The 22,303-nt window shown below is 37.5% G+C and overlaps 2 protein-coding genes across 3 annotated transcripts in view; both read right to left on the reverse strand.

Annotated features, from left to right (window-relative positions):
* Positions 1 to 1,489: 1,489 nt before the first annotated feature.
* On the reverse strand, positions 1,490 to 3,580 carry Cntf (ciliary neurotrophic factor). Its single transcript, XM_021663519.2, has 2 exons — positions 3,245 to 3,580; positions 1,490 to 2,399 (listed from the first exon to the last, which is right to left on the reverse strand). The coding sequence occupies exons 1-2, from the start codon at positions 3,356 to 3,358 to the stop codon at positions 1,911 to 1,913; spliced, it is 603 nt and encodes a 200-aa protein (XP_021519194.1). The 5' UTR covers positions 3,359 to 3,580; the 3' UTR covers positions 1,490 to 1,910.
* A 1,287-nt stretch (positions 3,581 to 4,867) lies between these two features.
* The window catches only part of Zfp91 (ZFP91 zinc finger protein, atypical E3 ubiquitin ligase), a 34,952-nt gene continuing 17,516 nt past the window's right edge, over positions 4,868 to 22,303 (reverse strand). Inside the window, exons 3-11 of one of the 2 annotated variants that reach the window (XM_021663517.2) lie at positions 21,299 to 21,505; positions 20,992 to 21,028; positions 20,276 to 20,380; positions 19,196 to 19,327; positions 18,265 to 18,315; positions 17,817 to 17,895; positions 16,544 to 16,658; positions 9,352 to 9,451; positions 4,868 to 8,558 (exon numbers count right to left, since the gene is read on the reverse strand). In XM_021663517.2, the coding sequence (XP_021519192.1) occupies positions 8,048 to 8,558; positions 9,352 to 9,451; positions 16,544 to 16,658; positions 17,817 to 17,895; positions 18,265 to 18,315; positions 19,196 to 19,327; positions 20,276 to 20,380; positions 20,992 to 21,028; positions 21,299 to 21,505 (1,337 nt within the window). In that variant the 3' untranslated portion in view covers positions 4,868 to 8,047. The remainder of the gene's footprint in view (positions 8,559 to 9,351; positions 9,452 to 16,543; positions 16,659 to 17,816; positions 17,896 to 18,264; positions 18,316 to 19,195; positions 19,328 to 20,275; positions 20,381 to 20,991; positions 21,029 to 21,298; positions 21,506 to 22,303) is intronic. The other variant, XM_021663518.2, reaches the window with a different exon arrangement.

The raw sequence follows: 22,303 nt of genomic DNA on the forward strand, positions 1-22,303 counted from the left end.
ACAGGGCTCTTCTCATTCAGTAGCTGTGCTTTATCTGGGCCCTTTCCACTTGAAACTTATATACATATTCCTTCATATGTAGCTGAATAGAGTAAGCCAGATTCACTGGTTTCTGAAAATCCTGCAATATCTTTCATAGTTGTGAGAAACATAAATCCCAGAAGATGGAGCATTCATGAAGTAGATGGTTCATCATCTGTTATTCCTCATAATGAAACTATAGTCACACCTTTCTTCTTTAAGCATGAACCCTGTTAACATACACTTTACTAAATCGAAAATGCTGACAAACAGAATGTAAAAATCAGCATGAATGAAATACTCATTTCTAAACTTAATCAGAAATTAAGTACCTATACCAAAACAACAAATGGAATAAAACAAAATAGGCCTTATATGGTGTTTACTGTTTACAGATATTTACTGTTGTCTAAACTGTTTTCAGGAGCCAACTCTCTGTGCTTCTCTTTTAGGTTTTTTTTTTATATTGTACTCCACCAGCCAGGGAAGCACATTTACTTGTGGCTTTAATTGAGCTGTTTCAATTCTCTATAATCCAGCCTAGTTTTGGTGAAATACATATGTAACTGTATTTTCACAAACACAGTAGAAAGCAGGGTCTCCCTTCCCCTGAGCTTCCACAGTGCTTGGCTGGGTCCTGTCACATACTTGGGAGTTTTAGCCTGTATGGAACCCCTTATAGAAAAGGATGCAAGATGAGGCACACATCCCCACGTCATGTAGCTTATGGAAGTTAGCTCTCCTTGACTCATGGTTCCTTAACAGCACAAAAAGTTGTGATTAGACTTGGGTACCCAACTCAAGATCTCTCAAGTTTTAATTAAAGAAAAGTAAAAACAAATAATAGGTGGACTCACACTGCATCACTAATTCATAGGTGTACTTGCAAATGACCTTCCCAGGAATGTCTGTTTCCTATCCTCCTATGCCATGTGGTTCTCAAAAGAACATTAAGAGCAGAGCTGTCCTGTGTTTTAAGAATCTCTGGTATTCTTAGTGGGGACCAACTAGGCCTCATCCTCCCCTCATGACTAAGCCCAGAGAATGTAAGGTGATGGAGTCCTGTGACTCTTTAACCTAAGTAGCATTCCACCCACTGTCCATGAGCATCTGGTCACGGTACCTGTACAACTGATCTGTTAACTTGTTATAAACTAAGACGAACCCAATATTCAAGTACATTAGTCAACATTATGCCAGGTTGTTACTACATATCGTCAGCTTCCAAGTATGGAAGTTCTTGGGCCAATTTTTTTTTTTTTTTCTTAAATGCAATCTGAAGATGTGCAGCTGCTATTCTTTGCCAGGTGTGGGTAACAAATACTTCCTTTAACATGGTGGGATGCTGTTGACTCCTGAGGATGTGTAATAAAGGGCTCTAGGGATCGATTGCAAGACACACCTTCCAACCTTCCAAGACAAAGATGTAAAGTTATTAATATACAAAGCCCATAGCACACTCACTGTCTCAGCACAGCAATAATATTTTTATTAGGATAGTTTGAATGGCCATAGTCTAGGACTTCCAATTTGTCTACTGTCTTTTCAGAAGTCAACTAGAACTAGTTACAATTTTTCTTCTGCCAGTATGTAAGGTTGTTATAAGCCTGGAAAGGTTATTTAGTACCAGGAAGGCTAAAGCCCAAAATGCAAGGTTAATGCTCTTGTTTCTACTGTTATACCACCAATGCAAACCAAAACATGTGCACACATACGCATACACCCAGAATAACCCTGTATATCCATCTGTTCATATGTGGCTCAACCATACTTGATAAAAATGCCTGTGGTCTGAAGTTTTAAAAGACTGATGCTGAGAAAACGGAGACCCAAAGGAACTGCCAATATCCCATGAGAACAGAAAGGGAGACAGAGGGAAGAGCTAACTGCTATATTTGCTTGTCCTTGGCCCCATAATGGCCCTCATGTGTTGAGATTCCCATCTGATGAGAAGAAATGACACGGAGGTCATGGATAGACCTCACGGTCCACTGTGAAAGCTCTTGAAGGACCTTCAAGCCCCACAGCTTCTTCTCAAAGAGGCCACCATTTCCAGCAGCTACAGGCATCCCATCAGCTTCATTTTCTGGGATCTTATGTTCCAGAAGCACCATTAACTCCTCTAGCTGGTAGGCAAAGGCAGACACTTGGAGCTGAAGAGTATGTATTGCCTGATGGAAGTCACCTTCAGTTGGGGTGAAATGCATCCTCTGGTCTTCTAAAAGCCTGGTTAGCATCCCATGGAACATACGGTAAGCCTGGAGGTTCTCTTTGAGTCGCTCTGCCTCAGTCATCTCACTCCAGCGTTCAGTGCTTGCCACTGGTACACCATCCACAGAGTCCAGGTTAATATTTTTATTCAAGCCCTGATGCTTCACCTGGCCAAGGATATAGCAAAACATGTTCCATATCATATCAATTCTTCAATCACAAATAAAATCTCCTTAATTTTCATTGTAAGTGGTCTAAATTGAAAAGAACATGTCTAGAACAGAAACCCTTCCTTTGGGGGCCTATGATTCTACAGTACTTCCTGAATTACCCTATCTCCAATGCCCACTCTCAAGGTGAAATTGATCTTTTAGAATACAATAGGACTGGTTTTGAAAGGGCAACCACTAGTTTCATAACTGGCAAAGCTTTTCAGAAGTTACTGATTCTTCGAGAACGTAAACTGTAACTTTAACAGAGGCCTACAGTATTTCCACAACAGGCCTTTAGATGGAGTCCCTTCATGAAGAACTAAGTCCAGAACTCTCCGGTTAATTTGACATTTTCACAAGATTCCAGTGAATATTCTAGGGAATCTTTTTGACAGATTATTTATTTAATCACAGGTATACATCTGATGTGGAATACTAAAATGCAGGTAGCTTATACTGTATAGAGGAAAACTACGTTTCTCTAAAATTCCATACAGTTCTTACTACTCTTATAAACCTTATTTCTAAAGTTCAAAAATTCTATGAAGAACCCGAACTTAGAAAGCCTGTCTATCCTGGCAGGATTCAGCTAAAAGGCAATCAAATAATGTATTTTCTCATTTAAGGAAGGACCTGTCTCTTAAACAGCCTGGAGGAAGGCAGTAAGATTATGTGAATTTCCTCAAAAAAGAAAAGCCATGCCAAATTATAGGTGTTTAATATATGAATGACCGTTATGACTAGGGTTTTCATTACTGGTTATGGAGTTAGAACAGACATCAGCAAAATAGACAACTTACATAAGATTCCATTAGGGCAGTCAGGTCTGAACGAATCTTCCTTGCTAGCCAGATAGAGCGGCTACAGAGGTCCCGGCGGTGAAGGGTCAGAGGTGACTGCTCTGCGAAAGCCATCCCCTAAATTAACTGTCCCAGGAAACAAGTGAGCTGGTTTGCTTCTGTCTTCACTGGTCCAAATAAGAAATGTGACTCCCACAGACTAAATCCACTGGGCATTCTCTAATGGGATTGTGCACCCCCATCCCCACCCCCTGCCTGACTCAGAGGTGGCAGCAAATTCCTGGCTGTGGATTTTTTTGACTGTGGAATCAAAGAGCCCTTTTAATCAGTCTTTTTTTTTTTTTTTCCACAGCGTCTGCCTTCATCTCTCCTCAGTACTTAGCACTTGTTTTTATGTCATTGTTTTGCTTTTGTACTTAGCAACAAGGTCACTATCACACTAATCCTCGTAACATCCACCTCTGCCTAATGTAGTCTGTTATTTACACATATAATTTGATTTTATTATTCTGCTTTCTGTGCTTGTTATATTTAAATTTTTATAACTTGGAAAAGTGTACTAACTATTGAGATAGGTGCCATATATTAAATGAGTCAGATACCGTGCTACATATTTAAACTTCATTTGAATCTTAAGTAATATTAAATATTAGTATTTGGGTATAAATAAGTTTCCTCACTTGACATAAGAAACTTTTATCAAATAGATTAACCCAATAAACTAGATTCATGTTTATTCCCCCCCCCCACAGACTTTACAATTTCTTTGGGTAGCTCCTGTTTTGTGCAAGAAACAAAGACCATGTGATAGAGGTCCTTTGTAGCATCTTTCCATTCCCATCCTTTGTAAGGTTTTAGACTCGTCTAAAATTTAGCTAAAGGAGCATCTCAAATCTCAATCACGGTAGTTACAGGATGTGGAAGACAGTGTTTAGGCCTGTTCTCTCCCAAAGGAAAACACCCAACCCTAACTTGGTAACATTTCTTAGGCAGTTTTACTCAAGTGACAACATGCTTCTTTTTCTTCCCTCTCCCAATCATATTCCATTTTTAACAAGGGAATGAAGACAGCTTTGAAATGAGGACAAAAGAGTCAAAAGGTGCTTACTGATCTGTCATTCTATTGTACTACACTCAGAGGGTGATGTAAATAAGCTAAAGTTTCAACCCCAAACGGGTCAATGAGTGTCCCCCATTTTATCATAGATGTTGCCAAGAAGTTTAAACATTTGCCATGTAAAGAGCAAATTGACATAAATGAACAATAAATGAGAAATGGCTGCCAGAGAACTTTTACCAATATTTTTTTAAAGTTAGAACTTGATATAGGTACTAAAAGCTTTGTTAAGAAGCACTGATGTTAAATGCAACCAAGGTTTTGTCATTATCAGAGTAAACTGTACTTCACATTTCCTTAACATCCCCTGGTAAGCAACTAAAACGCGACTTGGAGTCTGCCAAACACAAGGCATCTCAGCCTGGGAACTGCTTCCCAACTCTCAACAAAGAGCAAATAGCAGCATACAAAAGCCTACCCCGGGGGCATCTGTTTTCCTCATTTAGTAGCATCAACTGTTTTACCCTCGGATGACTAACTCAGTACAACCAAGGAAGACCAGTTGCTTCCAGGAAGACTTTTATTTTTCTCTTTACATATTTATTTTGAATATGATTACCTAGATTAAGAGGAAACAAGATTTTAAAAGCAAAGTATCCCTTTTATTATAATTTTTTTTACATAACTTTTAAACCTAGATCAAGTAACCACCTATCTCTCATCACAGGAAAAGGGTCCTGCACATTTCAACAGGCAAAAAAAGTTTTTAGGAAATATAATTGCCCCTTGACGATGTTCCGGTTTTCTTGAGTATACTGGAAAATTGATAGAAAGACAGGAGGGAAACTGGTCCTGCAGCAAGGCTGTAAGACTTCACTTAGGTTGGTGGTATAGTATATGCTCTTCCTCCAAACATGTACAAGGGAGGTCCAAGTGCTCTACACTTATGTTTTCTTTGCTCATACCCAGGACTCCCAGCCAGTGTCTGACTAAACCCTGTAAAATGCATTAAGGTCTATCTAATTAAGCAAAACACTATAGCAACCCAAGCAAAGAGGTCGCATAAGTCCCCCAAAATTCTGAGTACTTATCACAACTATTATCCATAAAATTTAGAACTGCCAATTGAAGATGGATGGATGACTAGTTATTTAAAAGATAACAAGATGAGTATAAAATATTGTTTTTCAAGATTAAAAGGACTCCTTAGAAGGATAACTAAATGAGTGTCACAGGAAAAAAAGAAAATGAGAATGGGGCTTAGTTTGCTCATATAGACTTTCACTATGCTAGTATTTGTTCTCAAAAGAAAAAAATAAAGGTCATGAAAAATATCTTAACATTTCTTGCAAACTGCTATAATAATTTATTGTCAGCAAATGGTAGCTATGAAGAAGGCCCAGCCCCTGTACACTCCACTGCACCCCAACGACAGGACAAGAAGTTTCTAATTATTAGAACTAGTTGCTTTCATGGTGATGGGAATGAGGTACAGAAAAGGTATTTTTCCCCATCCCAGAAAGAAGAGATGTTTACAATATAGTTTGCTTTCCTGTGGGTGGCTGATGAGTAACCACTCTAAGTGAAATTCATGGAGACAGCCTAAATATGAAAAACGACAGATATTAGCTAGAGAAACAGTATCAAGAGGAGCAACTTGGTTGCAGACCCATTTATATTTACTCTTACAGTATTTTCAAATTTACCCAATGTACCAAAATCAACTGCAAAGTCTGTGGGGCAGGAAAGCCTGTCTTCAATGCCTTCTCTGCCCTCTCACGAGAGGGATGGAAGTCTGCAACACTCTAGCGGAAACAATAATGTGTTTAACATTGTTCCTGTAGGTGTATTCCTCCCTCCTCCCTGGAATCCCAACCACTGACATAGGTGGGTGTACAGTAAGCGTCTTTCAGAGATGACATTTCGTACTCTCCTTTTGGGGAAAAATAATTAAGCAGAGAAAATTTGATAAACTCTACAGTTTTAGTGTTTGTGAAAAACAAGCCTTTCCCTGTTTTGTTCTCAGTCAGACTCTTATTTTTCCCAACAGTCATCATGTATTCCTGACAACAATTGGCCAGGTCTTCAGTGGCAGATTCTGAAGTACACTACTAATAATAATAAAAAAAAAAAAAAAAGAAAAAAAGAGGTGAATCAGGGTTTTAGTCTTCTGAGAGGTAAGCATGTAAAACCACGATCTGCATCTCCCATTGACAATAATAAACAGTCCACAATGCATTAAAAATCCCTACTCTGAGGAAAACAGGTAATTCAGGGGAAAGCCAAAAACATCATCATACGGATTTTCACTTTTGTTTTTGTCTACTGAAGCTTTGTCTCTTCTGAAGAGGAAAAAAGACAGAACAGTTTACTCTTACAAAAACTCAAGGACTCTTAGATTTTGTTCCTTCATGAATGACAGGGTTTGGTCTTCCACTAATGTAGAGTTGGAATGACCAATGACAAAACAAAAACCAAAATCAAAACAAGGGGTCACAGTTAGGCCAGCAGAGATATATATATGCAAAGAAATGCTGGGGACAAAAAGAAGATAAATTCACAGAAGAAAATCTTTTATGTGTGATTCAGACCTTGACCAACATTCCTCATCCCCTCAAAATTTCTTGTATCTCAATGCTCTTAAAACCTCAAAGAGCACACTAGTTACCACAAACCTATCACCCTTCCCTAAGGCTTCCAAAAAGCACTAGGCTACTGTAGTGATTCTGTTAAGTGCTGAGGACCAGCTTTCTTTAAAGGCCACTGGAGAACTATGATTTTAGAGGCTGGCTGTGCTTCTTTAACTATAAGCCTTGCCTTCAAAGTACCTCTTGTAGGAAGGATCCCATGTCAGAATAATCTACTCTCCCAGCCCCACAAAACATAGCAACAAAGACCCTCCCCCCCCAAAAAAAAATCAGACTTTCCATTAATAAATAAGAAATCTCAGGTTCCACAACACAAAAACACACATGTTCAAAGTGCAAATTTCTGCCATTAGCCTGGGACTTTTCTCACTAATATAGAGCCCTGTACTACAGCCAGAAAGACTGTACAGAGGGCAGTCCCCTTTCTCTTGGGAGCCTGCTTCCAAGCAAGTGAGCACCATTAAGAGCCATATGGAGGTTTGGGAGGGGGGACTGAGGTGCTGGGATCCATTGAAGGGGAGGAAGGTGGTCCCCATGTATTCTTCCTTCTCCAAACCTAGTGAGTAATGGAAGAAAAGGGGTGAAGAGATGCATGCTGTTTAACAGCATCCTGCTAAGGGGCCCTAAAGTGCCAAGTCAAGCTGCCAGCCTCCAGAAAATAGAATTATATAATATTTGAGGGTAAGTGTTGGTTGTTGCAGTGGGGAGAAGCCAGAGCCATAGGGTAGTAGTAGAAGAAAACAGATTTAGATGATAGTAATATACTATTATGAGTTAAAAGCTGATCCAGAGCACATCAGTTATAGGTTGGGAAAAGGAGATCTGCCAATGAGCAGGAAGCCTGTTGTTGGCTGGAACCAAGTATGCTACTGCTTTTTCATCAACCTTTCTGGTAAAGGCAACATCAATGTTTTAAGGATGAGGGAGGGGAGTTCAGGAAAAAGGGATGATGTCTGTGTATGTGCTGTGATCCACAATGCAAAGAGCAGGCCCTTCAGTTATTTTACTAGATTTTTAAATGCTTTAAATTTTTTTTGTCCTTTTTATCTTTTAAATACAAAGTCTGTACTGTCCCAGCGCCCAAAGTCTTCCTTTGCACTAGGGCCCAGTGGAGTCTGTATCTTCAATGAGAACCTCTGTGGTAGCACCGAGTATATCCGAGTTCATGACCAGCCCTTCAGTGCCCCCACTGCTGCCACTTCCTACAAAGATCTTCCCGTCAGCCATAAGGCTCACCCGTTCTGTCCCACTGCAGTATGATTTTGACATCCCTTCAGCTTCTAGCAGTAGGCACTCTCCAGATGTTGAGTTTCCCAAGGGCTCAGGAAGAAGAGGAAGCCCCTGAGCATCTGCAGGTTGTGTCAGGGGCTCTGGGTTAGTGCCCAAGATATCTGTGCTGGTGATGAGGGCGCCTGCATTGGCTGCCAAAGCTTCTGCAATCAGCACCTCAGGGTGGCTTTTTGCTTTGTGTGCCACTACACTGTCCTTCTTCTCAAATTTTTTGCCACAGATATTGCAAGAAAACTGGTAGAAGGAGTCTGCATCATGTTTCTTCATGTGCCAATTAAGGGATGCCTTTTGTCGACAAGTAAATCCACAGATCTCGCATCTAAAGGAAATCCAAAAGGAAATGAATGATCAAGCAGAACTCTTAAATCAAGGGCCATTTGAGAACTGAAACACTTACATGTACACACAAAACTTATGTAGGATTAGGAAATCATTAGCTAGAAATCTAATTTTAAAAAGCATTTGTTTGGAACTCAATGACTGGCTCTTTGGTCTCCCCACCCCCGAAGGGAGGAGCAGTTCTGTTAGGCCACAGAGGAGGGCTTTGCAGCCAGTCCTGAAGATACCTGATAAAACAGGATCAGATGAATGGGGAGGAGGTCCCCCCTATCAGTGGACTTGGAAAGGGGCACGGTGGAGATGAGGGAGGGAGGGAGGGAGGGACTGGGAGGGAATGAGGGATCGGGACACGGCTGGGATACAGAGTTAATAAAATGTAACTGATAAAAAAAATAATAAATAAAAAAACAAAAACAAAACAAAACAAAAAAAGCATTTGTTTAAGAAACAGCGAAACAAGCACACTCCACTCCAGTGGATGATCCTATACTCAAGTACATAGGAAGCACAAATTGGCTATTAAAAAAACAAAACAACAAACAAACAAACAAACAAACAAAAACAACGGTTGGGTTGGGTTAGGTAAGAAGTGGTTAAGGAAGAATTCTCAAATTAGTAAAAATATATTTAAAAAGAACAGTAAAGCACTCCCCAATGAAATCTACTCTTTAATTTAGTAAAAGCAAATAGCAGTGACAATTGAATATGGGACATATTTCCAAGTGAGATAAATGCACTTCTACCCAGACGTTGACTGGTAAGCAAATACTCACTGTAATGGCTTCTCGCCCGTATGAATCATCCGGTGTACTGCCAGATTGTGGGAACTCTTGAAGGCCCGAGCACAATATTCACAGATATAATCCCTCTGATCTAAGAAGAAAAGCAATGTGGTTAATGTTCCATTAAGACACCTGCTAAGTACTTTCTGCAGTTTGCAGGTGAATAAGTCTTCTGGCACATAACACTACAGTACATAACACTCTTTACAGTGAGGAAATACTTTGAGAAAACTATAACACCAAAATATTGTTTTCATTTTTAGTCCACAGATTCAGTAGCATAAAAATCAGCTTTAAAAATTCTAGAAGCTAGTATTATTCTAATACCTAAGCCAGTTATAGACACAGAAAAGCAAAAGAAAAGATAAAGACAACCTGCTAATATCCCTGACACACATTGATGAAAATGCTATTAATAAAATACTGCACTGAATACAGACATATATCAAGTTGGTTTTATCCCAGAGATACAGGGATGATTCAATATATGTAAGGCAGCAAATCAGTAAAGGGTAGAAACATTGTCTTAAACCAGCTCTTCTCAACCTGCAGGCTATGATCACTTCGGGGGTTGTGTGTCAAACATCCCTTTTAGAGGGGTTGCATATCATATATTTACATTATGACTCATAATAGTAGCAAAATTACAATTATAGAGATAAAGTTACAAATATAATTTTATGATTGGGCATCATTACATTAAGAACTACATTGGAAAGGTTTAGAACCACTGTCTTAAACAGAGAAAAATAAAAACAACTGTACAAAATCAGCAAGTATCACAAAAAGATTTTAAGATGCACAGAGAGGGCCTTAAACAAAACAAAACAAACCAAACCCAGAGGACACCAGGGTGGGTGGATCTGGTAGGAGATTAAAGGAGGAGTAACATCAAGATATGCTGTTATGAAATTCTCTAAGAATTAATAGAAATATCTTTTAGAGATCCCAGTTAAGGATATCTCACAGGTTTAAGTTGTACCATTTCTTACTGTTGTGAGAAAGTAATAGGAAAAAAGGTTTATTTCATCTATAGATCATCTGATTGCAACCTACTGAAGGGAAAGCTTGGTCCATATTCACACTTAGGAACCAGAAGGAAGGGAATATAATTCCTCAGTTCATTTTCTACTTCCTTTTCATTTAGTATAGGAATCTAGTTAGCAGTGTAGTGCTGATGCCCACATTCAGAGCATCACTATTCTTGGAACCCTGAATAGACATACCTAGAACTATGTCTGCTAAGTAAGTCTAAGTTCTGCCACCAAAACCAATCAATCAATAAATAAATATCAGGAACAAGAGCACTGTCCTCACTCCTTTTCAATAGTGCCTGAAGCAAAAATTAAAAGTATACAAGTAGGAAAAAAAGGTCAAGAATGCCCTATTTGCAGATACAATATTATGTATAACAAAGATCCCTAAAAGTTCACCATAAAACTTCTAGAAATAATCAACAATTTCTATAAAGTTGTTAGACTAAAAAAAAAATCAACTTACAGCAGTCTTTGTATTAAGAATGAGATCACGGACATAGTCTCATTCACAACAGCCTTAAAGAAACTTAAAATATCTAGGAATAAACCTAAACAAGAGGTAAAAGATCTCAACAATGAAAATTAAATCTCTGAGTAAAGAGATAAAGGGATGCATTAGAAAATGGAAACGGCTATTTTATCAAGACATTTATAAATGCAATGCAATCTGAATGAAAATGCCCACAGTATTCTGCTCTTTTCCACAACTTTAGAAGACCCTAGATAGCCAAGGCAAAAGAGAACAATGTCTGAAAAATTACTAGTTCATATTTCAAGATATATTTCAGAGCCACAGTATAAAGCACGGTATGGCGCCAGCATAAAAACAGACATGTAGATCAATGGAACAAAAGCGAAGATCCACAAACATACACATAACTATAGCTACCTGATATTTGAAGATGCTCTGGTGCCTAGTATTATGTAAACTTAATGAGCTGGAGGTATTTTGAAACAGGAACATCAACTGAGAAAATGGCCCCAGTAAAGTGGCCTGTGGGTAAGTCTGTGGTACATTTTTAAATTAACAATTGATGCTGCAGGGCTCAGTTCACTGTGGATGGTAACACACCTGGGCAGGTAGCCCTGTGGTTTAAAAGCATGCTGAGCAGGACAATAGGCAGTGTTCTGCTGCTATGACAGCTTTGGTTCCTGCCCTGACTTCCCTTGATGGACTGTGATGTGGAAGCGTAATCATTTAAAATAAACTCTTTCTTCCCCAAGTTGTTTTGGGTCATGGTGTATAGCAATAATAAATCTTAATTACAAAATTAAATTATATTTTTTATTATGAAATTTAATAAAAAGATGGCAAACACAAACAATGGAGACAAGATGGCATCTTCATCAAATAGTGCTGGAAAAACTGATGTCTACTGAAATCAGATCCATATATATCACCTTGTAAAAAATTAATTCCAAATATATCAAAGACCTCAATTTGAATTATGAGATACTGAAACTGCTAGAAGAAAACATAGATAGAGGTATAGGGAAGGAGTTTCTGAATAGGACTCCATTTGCCCAGGAATTAACATCAACAAGCCTCATAAAAATCAAAAAGCCTTTTGTATAGCTAAGAAAATAATTGTGTTAAGTGGACTCCTATTGAATGGGCAAGAACCTCCAGACAAAAAATAAATAATCCATTTAAAAATGAAGCTTTGGCTCTGAAAAGAATTTGGAAAAAAAAAAAAAAAAAAAAGAAACAACACAAAGTGTTCATCATCCTTAGCAATCAGAGAAATGCAAATGACAGCAATTCCATCTTATCCCTCCACCAGAATGGCTAACAAAACTGACAACAAATGCTGAATGGAGGAAAAAGAGAACCCTCATTCACTGTTGTTGACATTGCAAACTAGTGAAATAACTTTGTATCAGTGTGGAGAATCCTGAAAAATCTAAAAATAAATCTACCATGAACCAGCTAGTCTACTCTTTGACATATGCCCAAAGGACTTGACGTCCTACTCTATAGATACTTGCTCAGTGTTCACCGCTGCTCTACAGTAGCTAGGAAATGGAAACAAACTTTTCAAATGATGAATAAGTAAAGAAGATGTGATATACATATATGAGTACATATATATATATATATGGGTTTATATAACACACATCCATATAAAATGCTCTATTCAGCTGTGAAGAAAAGTGAAGTCATGATATTTGCAGGAAATGGACGGAACTAGAAGATATACTGAGTAGGGAAACCTAGACGCACAAAAAGACGCTCTTATTCTCTATCATGTGTGGCTCCTAGCTCCAAATCTTCAGGTGACTGCATATAAATTGGAGTAACCAGGCTAGTCCCAGCACTTAGGAAGCGTTAGCCAGATCTCTCTATGAAACTAGCTTTGTGTGCATAGTAAATTCTAGGTCAGCTAGGGCTACCAAGTAAATCTTCCCTCACAAAACCAGAAAAAACTCCACCCAAAAGAAAGGTATAATAAGGAAACCAGAATCTCAATCCCAGTTGTACCAACATTATACATAACGAATAAACTGGTTAGGATTGTGTAGTGGTTTGAATGAGAATGGCCCCCATAAGCTCATGTATTAGATGTCTGCCTCATAGCTGGTGGAACTATTTAGTAAAATTAGGAGGTACAGCTTTGTTGGAGAGAAGATGGAACTGGTGGTGGGCTTTGAGGTTTCAAAAGCCCAAACCAGGGCAGTCTCTCTTTCTGACTGCAAATTATGGACCAGATATAAACTCTCAGCTACTTTTCCAGCACCATGACTGCCTGTTGTCATGATCCCAGCCATGACAATGAACACTCTGAAACTGTAAGCAATCTCCCAATTAAATGTTTTTCCTTAATACGAGTTGCGCTGGCCATGGTGCCTACTCACAGCAATAGAACAGTATCTGAGGCAGATGTTAAATGCATTTTCCATGGGTTTTATTATTTGAAATGTCTTTTCCAGAGTGTGAAAGATATTAACATTAAACAAACAAAATAACATTTAAAAAGCCCAAATAAAAAATATTTTTTCTTGCTAGAATAGCTGATTTATATCTACACAACAGTAAACAATGTTTCAGGTTAAATAATACCCAGATATTTCAAATATATGCAAATGATACCCTGTATCTTCTGAATCATTCATTTCCTCATTCCATTATAACTCCCTCACCCCAAATTTCCCAGAACCTGAATGAATCAATGACATAAAAGATCATTGTACTATGTTTCTACTAGTTAGCTAGGGAACCAAAGAGATATGTTGAATAACTTGTTGAATTAATAACCACACTGCCTATTGCATTTAAAACTACTTCAATCAATCACAGTAAGAACTTATTTGTATAAGTTAAGTTGTCAACAGTATCTATCTCAACCCAATACTCGTTCCCAAATAGCTTTAAAATCAAGTGTACCAGACACAGTATGTGGCTCACTAAAAAGGCTGAGGGATAAGCTATGTTTTCCTTCAACTTTGAACATACATAGCAATCGCTTTGGAGATATTTTTAATGAATATACTGATTCAGCACATATGAGGGAGGGCTAGCAAAAACCCAAATGATGCAATGCTGGTGGTTCTGTGTTGCACACTGTACAAGTTCTGAAAATAAGTTCTAACACTAGAACAACAGTATCACTCAGATGTCCTACAGAGAGTCTTGTGGATAGCCAGCTTTAAGTATTTTAGCTTCAATGGAGCACAGCAAATGTGTGGGGAAAACACTTGCTAAGCTACATTTACAAAAGGGATCCACTTCTCTTCCCCCTAGCTGGGTGATCTTTTCAAGCCCCAGTGAGACAGGATGCGCTTAGACCTGCTGTGACTTGAGGTGCCTGGGTGGGTTGATAGCCTTTTGGGGATTCCCCTTCTCTGATGAAAGGAGGCAGGGGAGAGGTCATGAGGGTGGGACTGGGAGGAGAGGAGACTCGGACTGGGGTTAGGTTGTAAAGTGATTAAATTAATAAATAAAAGAAATAACAACAAAACAAAGGGGATCCTCATAAACTAATTTCCAAAAGGAATAACATTTTGAAATTATATAAACCAAATATAAATATTCGAATCAGAATGTATTCTAAAAGGTTCCATACTAGATTTGTGATGTTTAGCTACAATAAATAGTCTAAGCTGCTTGTCAGGAAGATTTTCAGTGATAAAACAGCACAGAGAGAGAACAACAAAATAATAGCATGTATTTAGGGAGCAAAACAGCATTTTCCCCTCAGAGAAGACTGCAGAGATGGATCCATCAACCAAAGGCCATGCATAGAGAGGACCTAGAGGCCATGCTCAGATGTAGCCCATAGCCTAATAAAGGGAGAACAGAGTCTCTGACATGAACTTGGGTGCCTGCTCCTTGATCACATTTCTCTGGGGAGGCAATCCACCCAGTCCTCAGAGGAAGAGGATTCAGGCCGTCCGGATGGGACCTGATAGGCTAGGCTCAGACTGTAGGGGAGGAGGACTTCCCCCATCAGTGGACGAGGGAACGAGGATATGGGAAGAGGATACAACTAGGATACAAAACCAGTAAATTGTAATAATAGAAATAATAATAATAATAATAATAAAATTATAAAGAAATGATTGTAGACTGGAGAAATTCAGGCCCAAGAGTTCATATCCTTGCTTTTCACAAGTTCTACATAATACATAGAAACATGTCATCTCATTTCAACATTATTACAATCAGTCTGTCATACTTTAAGTGAAAAGTAAAGTGATTTGCCTAAGTGAACACATACGCATCATATTAGCAGCTGGGGGGGGGGGGGCGGGAGGAGAAACATTTTTTTTCAGGGGAATTTTTAGTCTTACTAGTCCAAGACTGAGAAGAGAAAATAGGCGATTCTCAGTTGTGAGACATATCCAATTATCACTATATACCATTGATATGAAACTCAATTTATGTTTAAAGCAGAATTTCATTGAGATTTTTCAGTGGCTATAAATGAATAGAAACTGAGCCTACATATACATAATATATATTAGTCAGCTTCTGTATCTGATTTCTACAGAAATTAGCAAGCAAGTTCAATAACTAGATTTTATGATCTCCACACATATAATCATCTTGAGCTATTTAATAGTTAAACATAAATTAAAGCAAAATTCCTTTATTTTTTTTTTTTTTGGCTTTTTTAGTAATGTTCATTCTACTTTTACTCCCTAACAGCAACTAACAAGTTTCTAGCTTTGCTGGTAAGTATCCTGCTTCTGTTAGTTTAACTAGGTGATGATTGACAAATTACTTAATTCTGCTGAACCTCTGATTTCTGAGGTATAAAACACAGCTTAGTGGTATGGAGTAGATAATTAGCATGACTGTATGTAAATTGATAGTTGACACAGAATATATGTCAAGTAAAAAAAATTAACCAATATTCCAATTCAAAGAAAATTCTCAGAAGACAAAGAATAAAAATTCTAAAGCTCTAGCTGATCATACTCTAATTTAAAAATGTTTAAAATATTTATTTTTGCATAAGTATGGTACACATGAAGGGCTGAAGATTAAGTCAGTAGTCTTTTGGGATCCTTCTTTATCCTATTATTTGGGGCAAGATTGCTTGTGAAACCCAGAGAGCACTGATTCTAGCTAGCCAGTCAGATTGCCCTAGAGACTCTGTCTCTGCCTTCCCAAGGGCTAGGACTACAGGCGGCTACTATGACTGCCTGGCTCTCCCATAGGTCCTAGGGCATCTGATCTCTGGTTCTCATGCTTTCAGGGCAAGTGCTTCATTCCAACAAGATTACTTTATGACTAGAAAACAAGTGACTGTCAATTCCAATACTTGGGAGAGTATGGCAGGACTGTTTGTTGGGAGCTTGAGGCCAGCCTCTTCTCCACAGTGAGTTCCAGGCCAACCAGGACCTCTTTGGCTTTTAAAACAGGTTCTAACTACGTAGTGGAAGTCTGGGAACGTGAACTCCTGCTTCAGTTTCCCCTGTGCTGGGATTATAGATGTGTATGAGCAAGCCCAACTTAAAAACATCACATGTAAGTTTTATGTTTATATTTTATTAATATTTATTTTCATAACTTTCTTTCTCCCACGCTTGCCAACTAGGTCCTTTAAAGAAGACTTTTACTAGAAAATCTTGCTTTATTATCAGTCTATATACCCAAAGTGCAATTGGCTACTTGGTAAACATTTTACTTAGAAATGTACCTGTATGATGTTTAGCATGCCGCAAAAGTTGTTTCTGGAGCCTGAAGAGTCGTCCACAGGAGGGATGGGGACATACATATTTTTTTTTCAGCAAATGCTGGTACTTAATGTGGTGCTAAAATAGCAAAAGTAAAGTAATAATAATAATAATAATGATAATAAGTTTTTCAACACTCTTTTTGCTAAGTCAAGAATCCTAAAGGAAAACTAGTAGAGAAAAATGGTAAAGCACACAGGGTATGAAATTGACCTGGATTTTAATCAGCATGTGTCACTCACTAGCAATGTGATCTTGGATGTATGTAAATATTTCAAGTCCTAGTTTTTATTTGTAAAATAAAACACAATAATGAGTGTACAAAATGGCACATCACATACCCAAAACAAACAAACAAACAAAAAAAAAAACAGTAGCTATAATTACTGTAACAGAATCACAATCCAAAAGGCTGTAGTTTCATAATTGCTGTTAAAGACTAACGGGTATTTATTAAGCAACATTTCACTACTTCAATTCCCCATTTCCTGCCAGACTTGTACCCAGAAACCCAACCAATTAATGTATTTATTCACTTAAGGAAAAACTTTAAAAGATCAAACATTTAAAAATCACTCATTTTGTACTATTAAAAAAAAAGTCACTGGTATGAATGCTATATTCCTTTTATCCTTCTATATATTAAAGTTAAAATCTATTATTTTGTCTGAGTATTGTTACAATAATCTGCTATACTATTTTGGGACATTCTTACTGTAATACTGTAAGAATAAAAAAAAAAGTCTTGTACTTGGGCTCAGGTTTTTACTCCTTTATCATTATTTAACAGAATGTGCTAAGGTTTCAATGTATCCCCGCAAGGTTCCCAGAGTTGAAAACTTAAGTCTTCAAAGCCACAATGCTGACATAGGTTTAAGTGTTCTGTCCCTTCAGATGGATTAAAGTTGTTACCAAAGTGAACAGTTTCCTGCTTTCTCCTTGTCCTCCAGCCTGTACACTGTGAACTTAAGAAGACCCTTTCCAGATGCTGGTGCCACATTCTTAGACTTCTAACGGACTCAGAATCCAAAGGCAATGCATCCATTCTTTACTATTAGTCTCAGGTGTTCCGCTAAAGCAGTGTAAGTGAAGTAGTAAAGATATTAGGTAACTTATACTTAGGAATATTTTTCTTTGTATTTTATGTCACTGTTTACAAATTCCACACAACTGACATCTTAGGAGACAAGTAAATGACACTTTATAAAGACTGTGACATGTAACAACTTCACTGACCTGCAAATAGCGAGGGTGAGCAAGAACAGTCCCACATCCTTCCATCTCACAACGCACATACTGGATTGGAGGTTTTTTCCTATTGCCAAAATGTTGAAAAAAGTTAGCAAGAGAAGTGGTATTCTATATATCGTGATAATAGATACGATGTAAATTATCTATAGTAATACACAGGTTTCACAAAATTTGTAATCAATAAACTGTCAAATGTTTGATAGTTTAAAAATAGCACGATTAAGCTGTCAAGCCACAAAAAGATAAGAGTACTGAGGATTTCAGACAATTCAATGTCCTGCAATGAAAATGAAAACACACCATCTGTACATCATTAACAAACGAAAACCACACTTGAAAAAGTTTAAATAAGCCACACTTCCTCTGCTTATGAAAATTAATCAAATGCCTAGCCACAAACCTAAGATAGAAAAAAGAAGCAGAAAGGCCTTACCTCCTTTTGGGTAAACGTGGACTTTTGTCATCTTTCCGCCTTCTCCCTCTCCTAAAATTTAAGAAAGAGTAATTGACTAAATATTCTAGATGAAAGCTTACAGAGATAAGGATGGCTAAAGGCACATTCTAAGTGCAAAATAACAGGTGGCAGACACAGGGAATAAAAATAATACAAGAACCAAAGGCACCTGGCCACTAAGGCAGATTTACTCTGAGGTAATTTAACTCTTAATTTATTCTTTATCTTGGAGTAAACTAGGCATTACTTTGGATATGTGGATAAATTTCAATGTTATTACTTGAGGACTAATTACAGTAAAAAGTTTATCATTTAAAAAAGGCAATCAAGAAGATAATAAAAGCATCTAATTTCTGCACCAAACTCTGCCAGGTAGAAAGTTTTTACCCAATCATGATTTGTGCATCATTTAATGTATTTATTAGTTTTTGAGGACACACATTTGAGAAATTTCTTCTGGCTTTCTCTATCCTTTCTGTATCCCTATATATACTGTTTTTATTGCTCACTTGGACTTACTTATATTTTGCTTTGTTATAAATCAAAACCAAACTTTCAAGCTTCTGTTGCTCCAAAGAAACTCGTAGACATTTATATCTTTCTTTTGTGTGTTCGGGCCATTCTATCTATCTATCTATCTATCTATCTATCTATCTACCTACCTACCTATCTACCATTTATTTATGAGAGGGTGTCATTATGTAGCCCTGGCTAGCTTGCAATTAGCTATGTAGATTAGGCTGACCTCATAGAGACAGATGTCTGCCCAAGTGTTGGGATTACAGGCATGTTGCCCCATGGCCAGATGTGTGTGTGTGTGTGTGTGTTGTGTGTGTACACAGAAGTCTGTCTACTAGTGGCTCTAAAAGGTAGAAACACTTTCCACTTTTAGCAGAAACTGCCTACTCACTTCCTAGGAGGCTCCTCATCTTCCCTAATTTCATTCTCTTCTTTAACCTCTACTTCTACTTCCACTTTAATTTCTTTCTTTTCTTTCTCTTCTTTCACCTTCCCTGATTTTCTCCGTGGCTTTGGGGTTTCCCTAAAAACAGAAAAACATTTCAGCATAAATATTCTAACAAAGACTTCATTAGAGGTAGTCTATGATACCATGTTAAAGCTTAGATTTATCATTCTCTTATTCTGAAGCTTACAAACTACAACTAACAAACTGTGCAGCCCTGCTCCCATAGCAAGTATGCATACATTTATATATATGTGTGTGTGTATACAAGTGTGTGCACACATTTACATACACACATAAATATATATAATGTCCATGGATGAATATTGCTGTATACTGGCTAGTTTTATGTCAACCTGACACAAGTTATAGTTATCAGAAAGAAGGTAACCTCAATTGAGAAAATGCCTCCAGGAGACATAGGCAAGCCTGTAGGGCATTTTCTTAACTAGTGATTCATGGGGAAGAACCCAGCCCACTGTGGATAGGACCAACCCTCCTCTGGTAGTTCTGAATTCTATAAGAGGGCAGGCTGAGCAAGCCAGTAAAAGCAGTGCCCCTCATGGTCTCTACATCAGCAGCTGTCTCCAGGTTGTAGCCGATAGACTTCTTGTCCTGACTTCCTTCAGCGATGGACAATGGATGTGAAAGAGTAAGCCAAATAAACTTTTCTCCCTAAGTTGCTTTTGGTCATGATGTTTCATCATAGCAATAGTGACCTAAACTAAGAGAGGCTAAAAACATAAAAATCAAATCTCTGAATAGTTGCAAAGAAAAATAAGATACTGAACAAAACAATTCTCAAGAAGGTTTCCAGAAAACCTTATTAAACTATACACATATCCACTAAATAATATTGAAGTTCAATAGATCAAAGAGAAATTTATAGGTGAAAGATGTTACAATTGCAAAACAATCACTCATTTAAAATTACTTGTTTATGTATTTAATCTTGCAACAAAAATAAAAACATTCAACAGTGTATTCCTATGTATTTTCGGCCATGTAGTAAAATTTCAAACATGCCTTTCAAGGTGGGGCTTGTAAGTCTCATCTCTTGGGTCATCTTTGAACGGTATTTCCTCTTCACTGATTAACATTTCTTCTTCCTCCTCCTCTTCCTCATCACTACTACAAATAAGCAAACAGAAATGATAAATTCTGGTCTCAAGGACTGTCTAATAGGACTGACTTAGAACACTTACACATAGCCGAAAGTTTACACTATCTAAAAATTTCATCCTTATGATTTGGTTGGACTACATTCTAAGCTCCTTTATTACAAGCAATACTTAGAACTCAGACTACACAAATAACACCTATAATATATAACAAATATTATAACTCTTTTAATAAAAATAAGAGATAACTGCCCAATGGCACTAAGACTTAAGACGACTTTGTAAATGTTTATCTGATATTGTGTTAGCTCACAAAAGACTTAACCAACATTAAATTACCCAAGTACCAAGAAAGACAATGGGTAAGATATTTCAATCTTTTACATTGGTGCCCAACATAGGTTAAGTTTACCCATAAAAGATACTCAAGACATGCTTTTGGAACTAGGAAACCAAAAGTTTTATGTTCAAGGTCCATTCAACATTAAATATGAAATATTAGTGTGACAAATTAAAACTGAAGTTAATTTTAGTAACAGTCAAAATTCTATCAAATAAAAAGTCTCAATCATTTTATACAACAGAGTATTCAAAGATGTAAGTATAAAATAAACTTTATACCTAATGCCACCGGGAGACTGATGTTCTTCTGGAACGTCTAGAAAATTAAACCAAAGTTTACTGAGAAATACAAACATTAGATATTCTCTCTTGACAGCCAAAGATTTAAGTAAAATTACTGTATGAATCAATTCTATAAATGGAAGACTACAATGTTTCTAAAAAAAAAAATAAAAAAAAAATGCCTATCTACACTACCACCTGTTACCCCAAATAAAGACATTTAGGTAAATGTTCAACATTACATTTAAGATGAAAGAACAAACTAGATATTGAAGTAACCATGATGTATTTATTTGCATCATACCATAATCAAGTTGATCTGTAATTGGTTCTGACTTGCAGACGAGTTGCAACGAGCCAGTCTTGGACCTGGAGCTCCGAGTGTTCTCAGTGTCTCGAAGGCGAGAGATAGATGTCCTGCTACTACTGCGCCAGCCCCGGCTAGGTCTAGTTGTAGTAATGGAAACTTCCTGAGGGAGGACAGAATCATCTTCTTTTTCTTCCTTGGGATCTGGATGAGTGAAAACATATATAATTTTTTTCAAGTTTTTAGTTAGCCAGTAACTATTCTTATAAAAAGAATGCAGAAAAGAAAAAAAAATATTGAAATAATAAAAACAAGACAAGAGAATACTTTATTTGGGCACTGTGATGGTTTGAATAAGAATATCCCCATAGGCTCATATATTTGAATGCTTAGTTATTATGGAGTGGCACTATTAGTGTGTTCTTGTTGGAGAAAGTGTGTCATTATGGAGTGGGCTTTGGGGTTTCAAATGCTCAAGTTGGGCTGCCCCAGCATCTCTGACTGTGAATCCAGATGTAGAATTCTCAGGCACTTCTCCAGCACCATGCCTGCCTGCATGCTGCCAAGTTCCCCTCCATAATGACAATGGATTAACCTTCAACTTGTAAGCAAGCTTTGCTTTATAAGTGTTGCTGTTGGACTAGTGTTTCACCACAGAAATGTGTGGTAAGCAGCATTTCTATAATCCATTACTTAGGCTGATATAGAAGGATCATGAATTAAGGCCAATGAGATTATTTTTAAAAACAAACAAACAAACAAAGAACCACCAGAATTAAATGTTAGAAATCTACTGCTGAAGACACTACACACTTAAGACTGCAAGACAAAAAAAAAAAAAAAAAAAAAAAATCAAGCTGGAACTGAATTGGATTCTTTGTCCCCTTCCAACTCAACTTCATAGGGCTGAAATGTCCTATGCACACTGCTGGAAAAGTCATCAACTGTCTCATCCAGTTGTGGATCTTGGATTCTACAATAGTGATCTGCCAGGCAAGATAT

This window comes from Meriones unguiculatus, chromosome 1 (assembly GCF_030254825.1).
Source record: "Meriones unguiculatus strain TT.TT164.6M chromosome 1, Bangor_MerUng_6.1, whole genome shotgun sequence".
In the NCBI taxonomy this organism is placed as follows: domain Eukaryota; kingdom Metazoa; phylum Chordata; class Mammalia; order Rodentia; family Muridae; genus Meriones; species Meriones unguiculatus.

Bases quoted from the DNA above. Each gene is read 5' to 3' on its own strand.
- Cntf (XM_021663519.2), bottom strand. From the start codon at position 3,358: ATGGCTTTCGCAGAGCAGTCACCTCTGACCCTTCACCGCCGGGACCTC. The intron at 2,400-3,244 runs GTAAGTTGTCTA...ATCCTTGGCCAG, and splicing joins CTGCCCTAATGGAATCTTAT to GTGAAGCATCAGGGCTTGAA.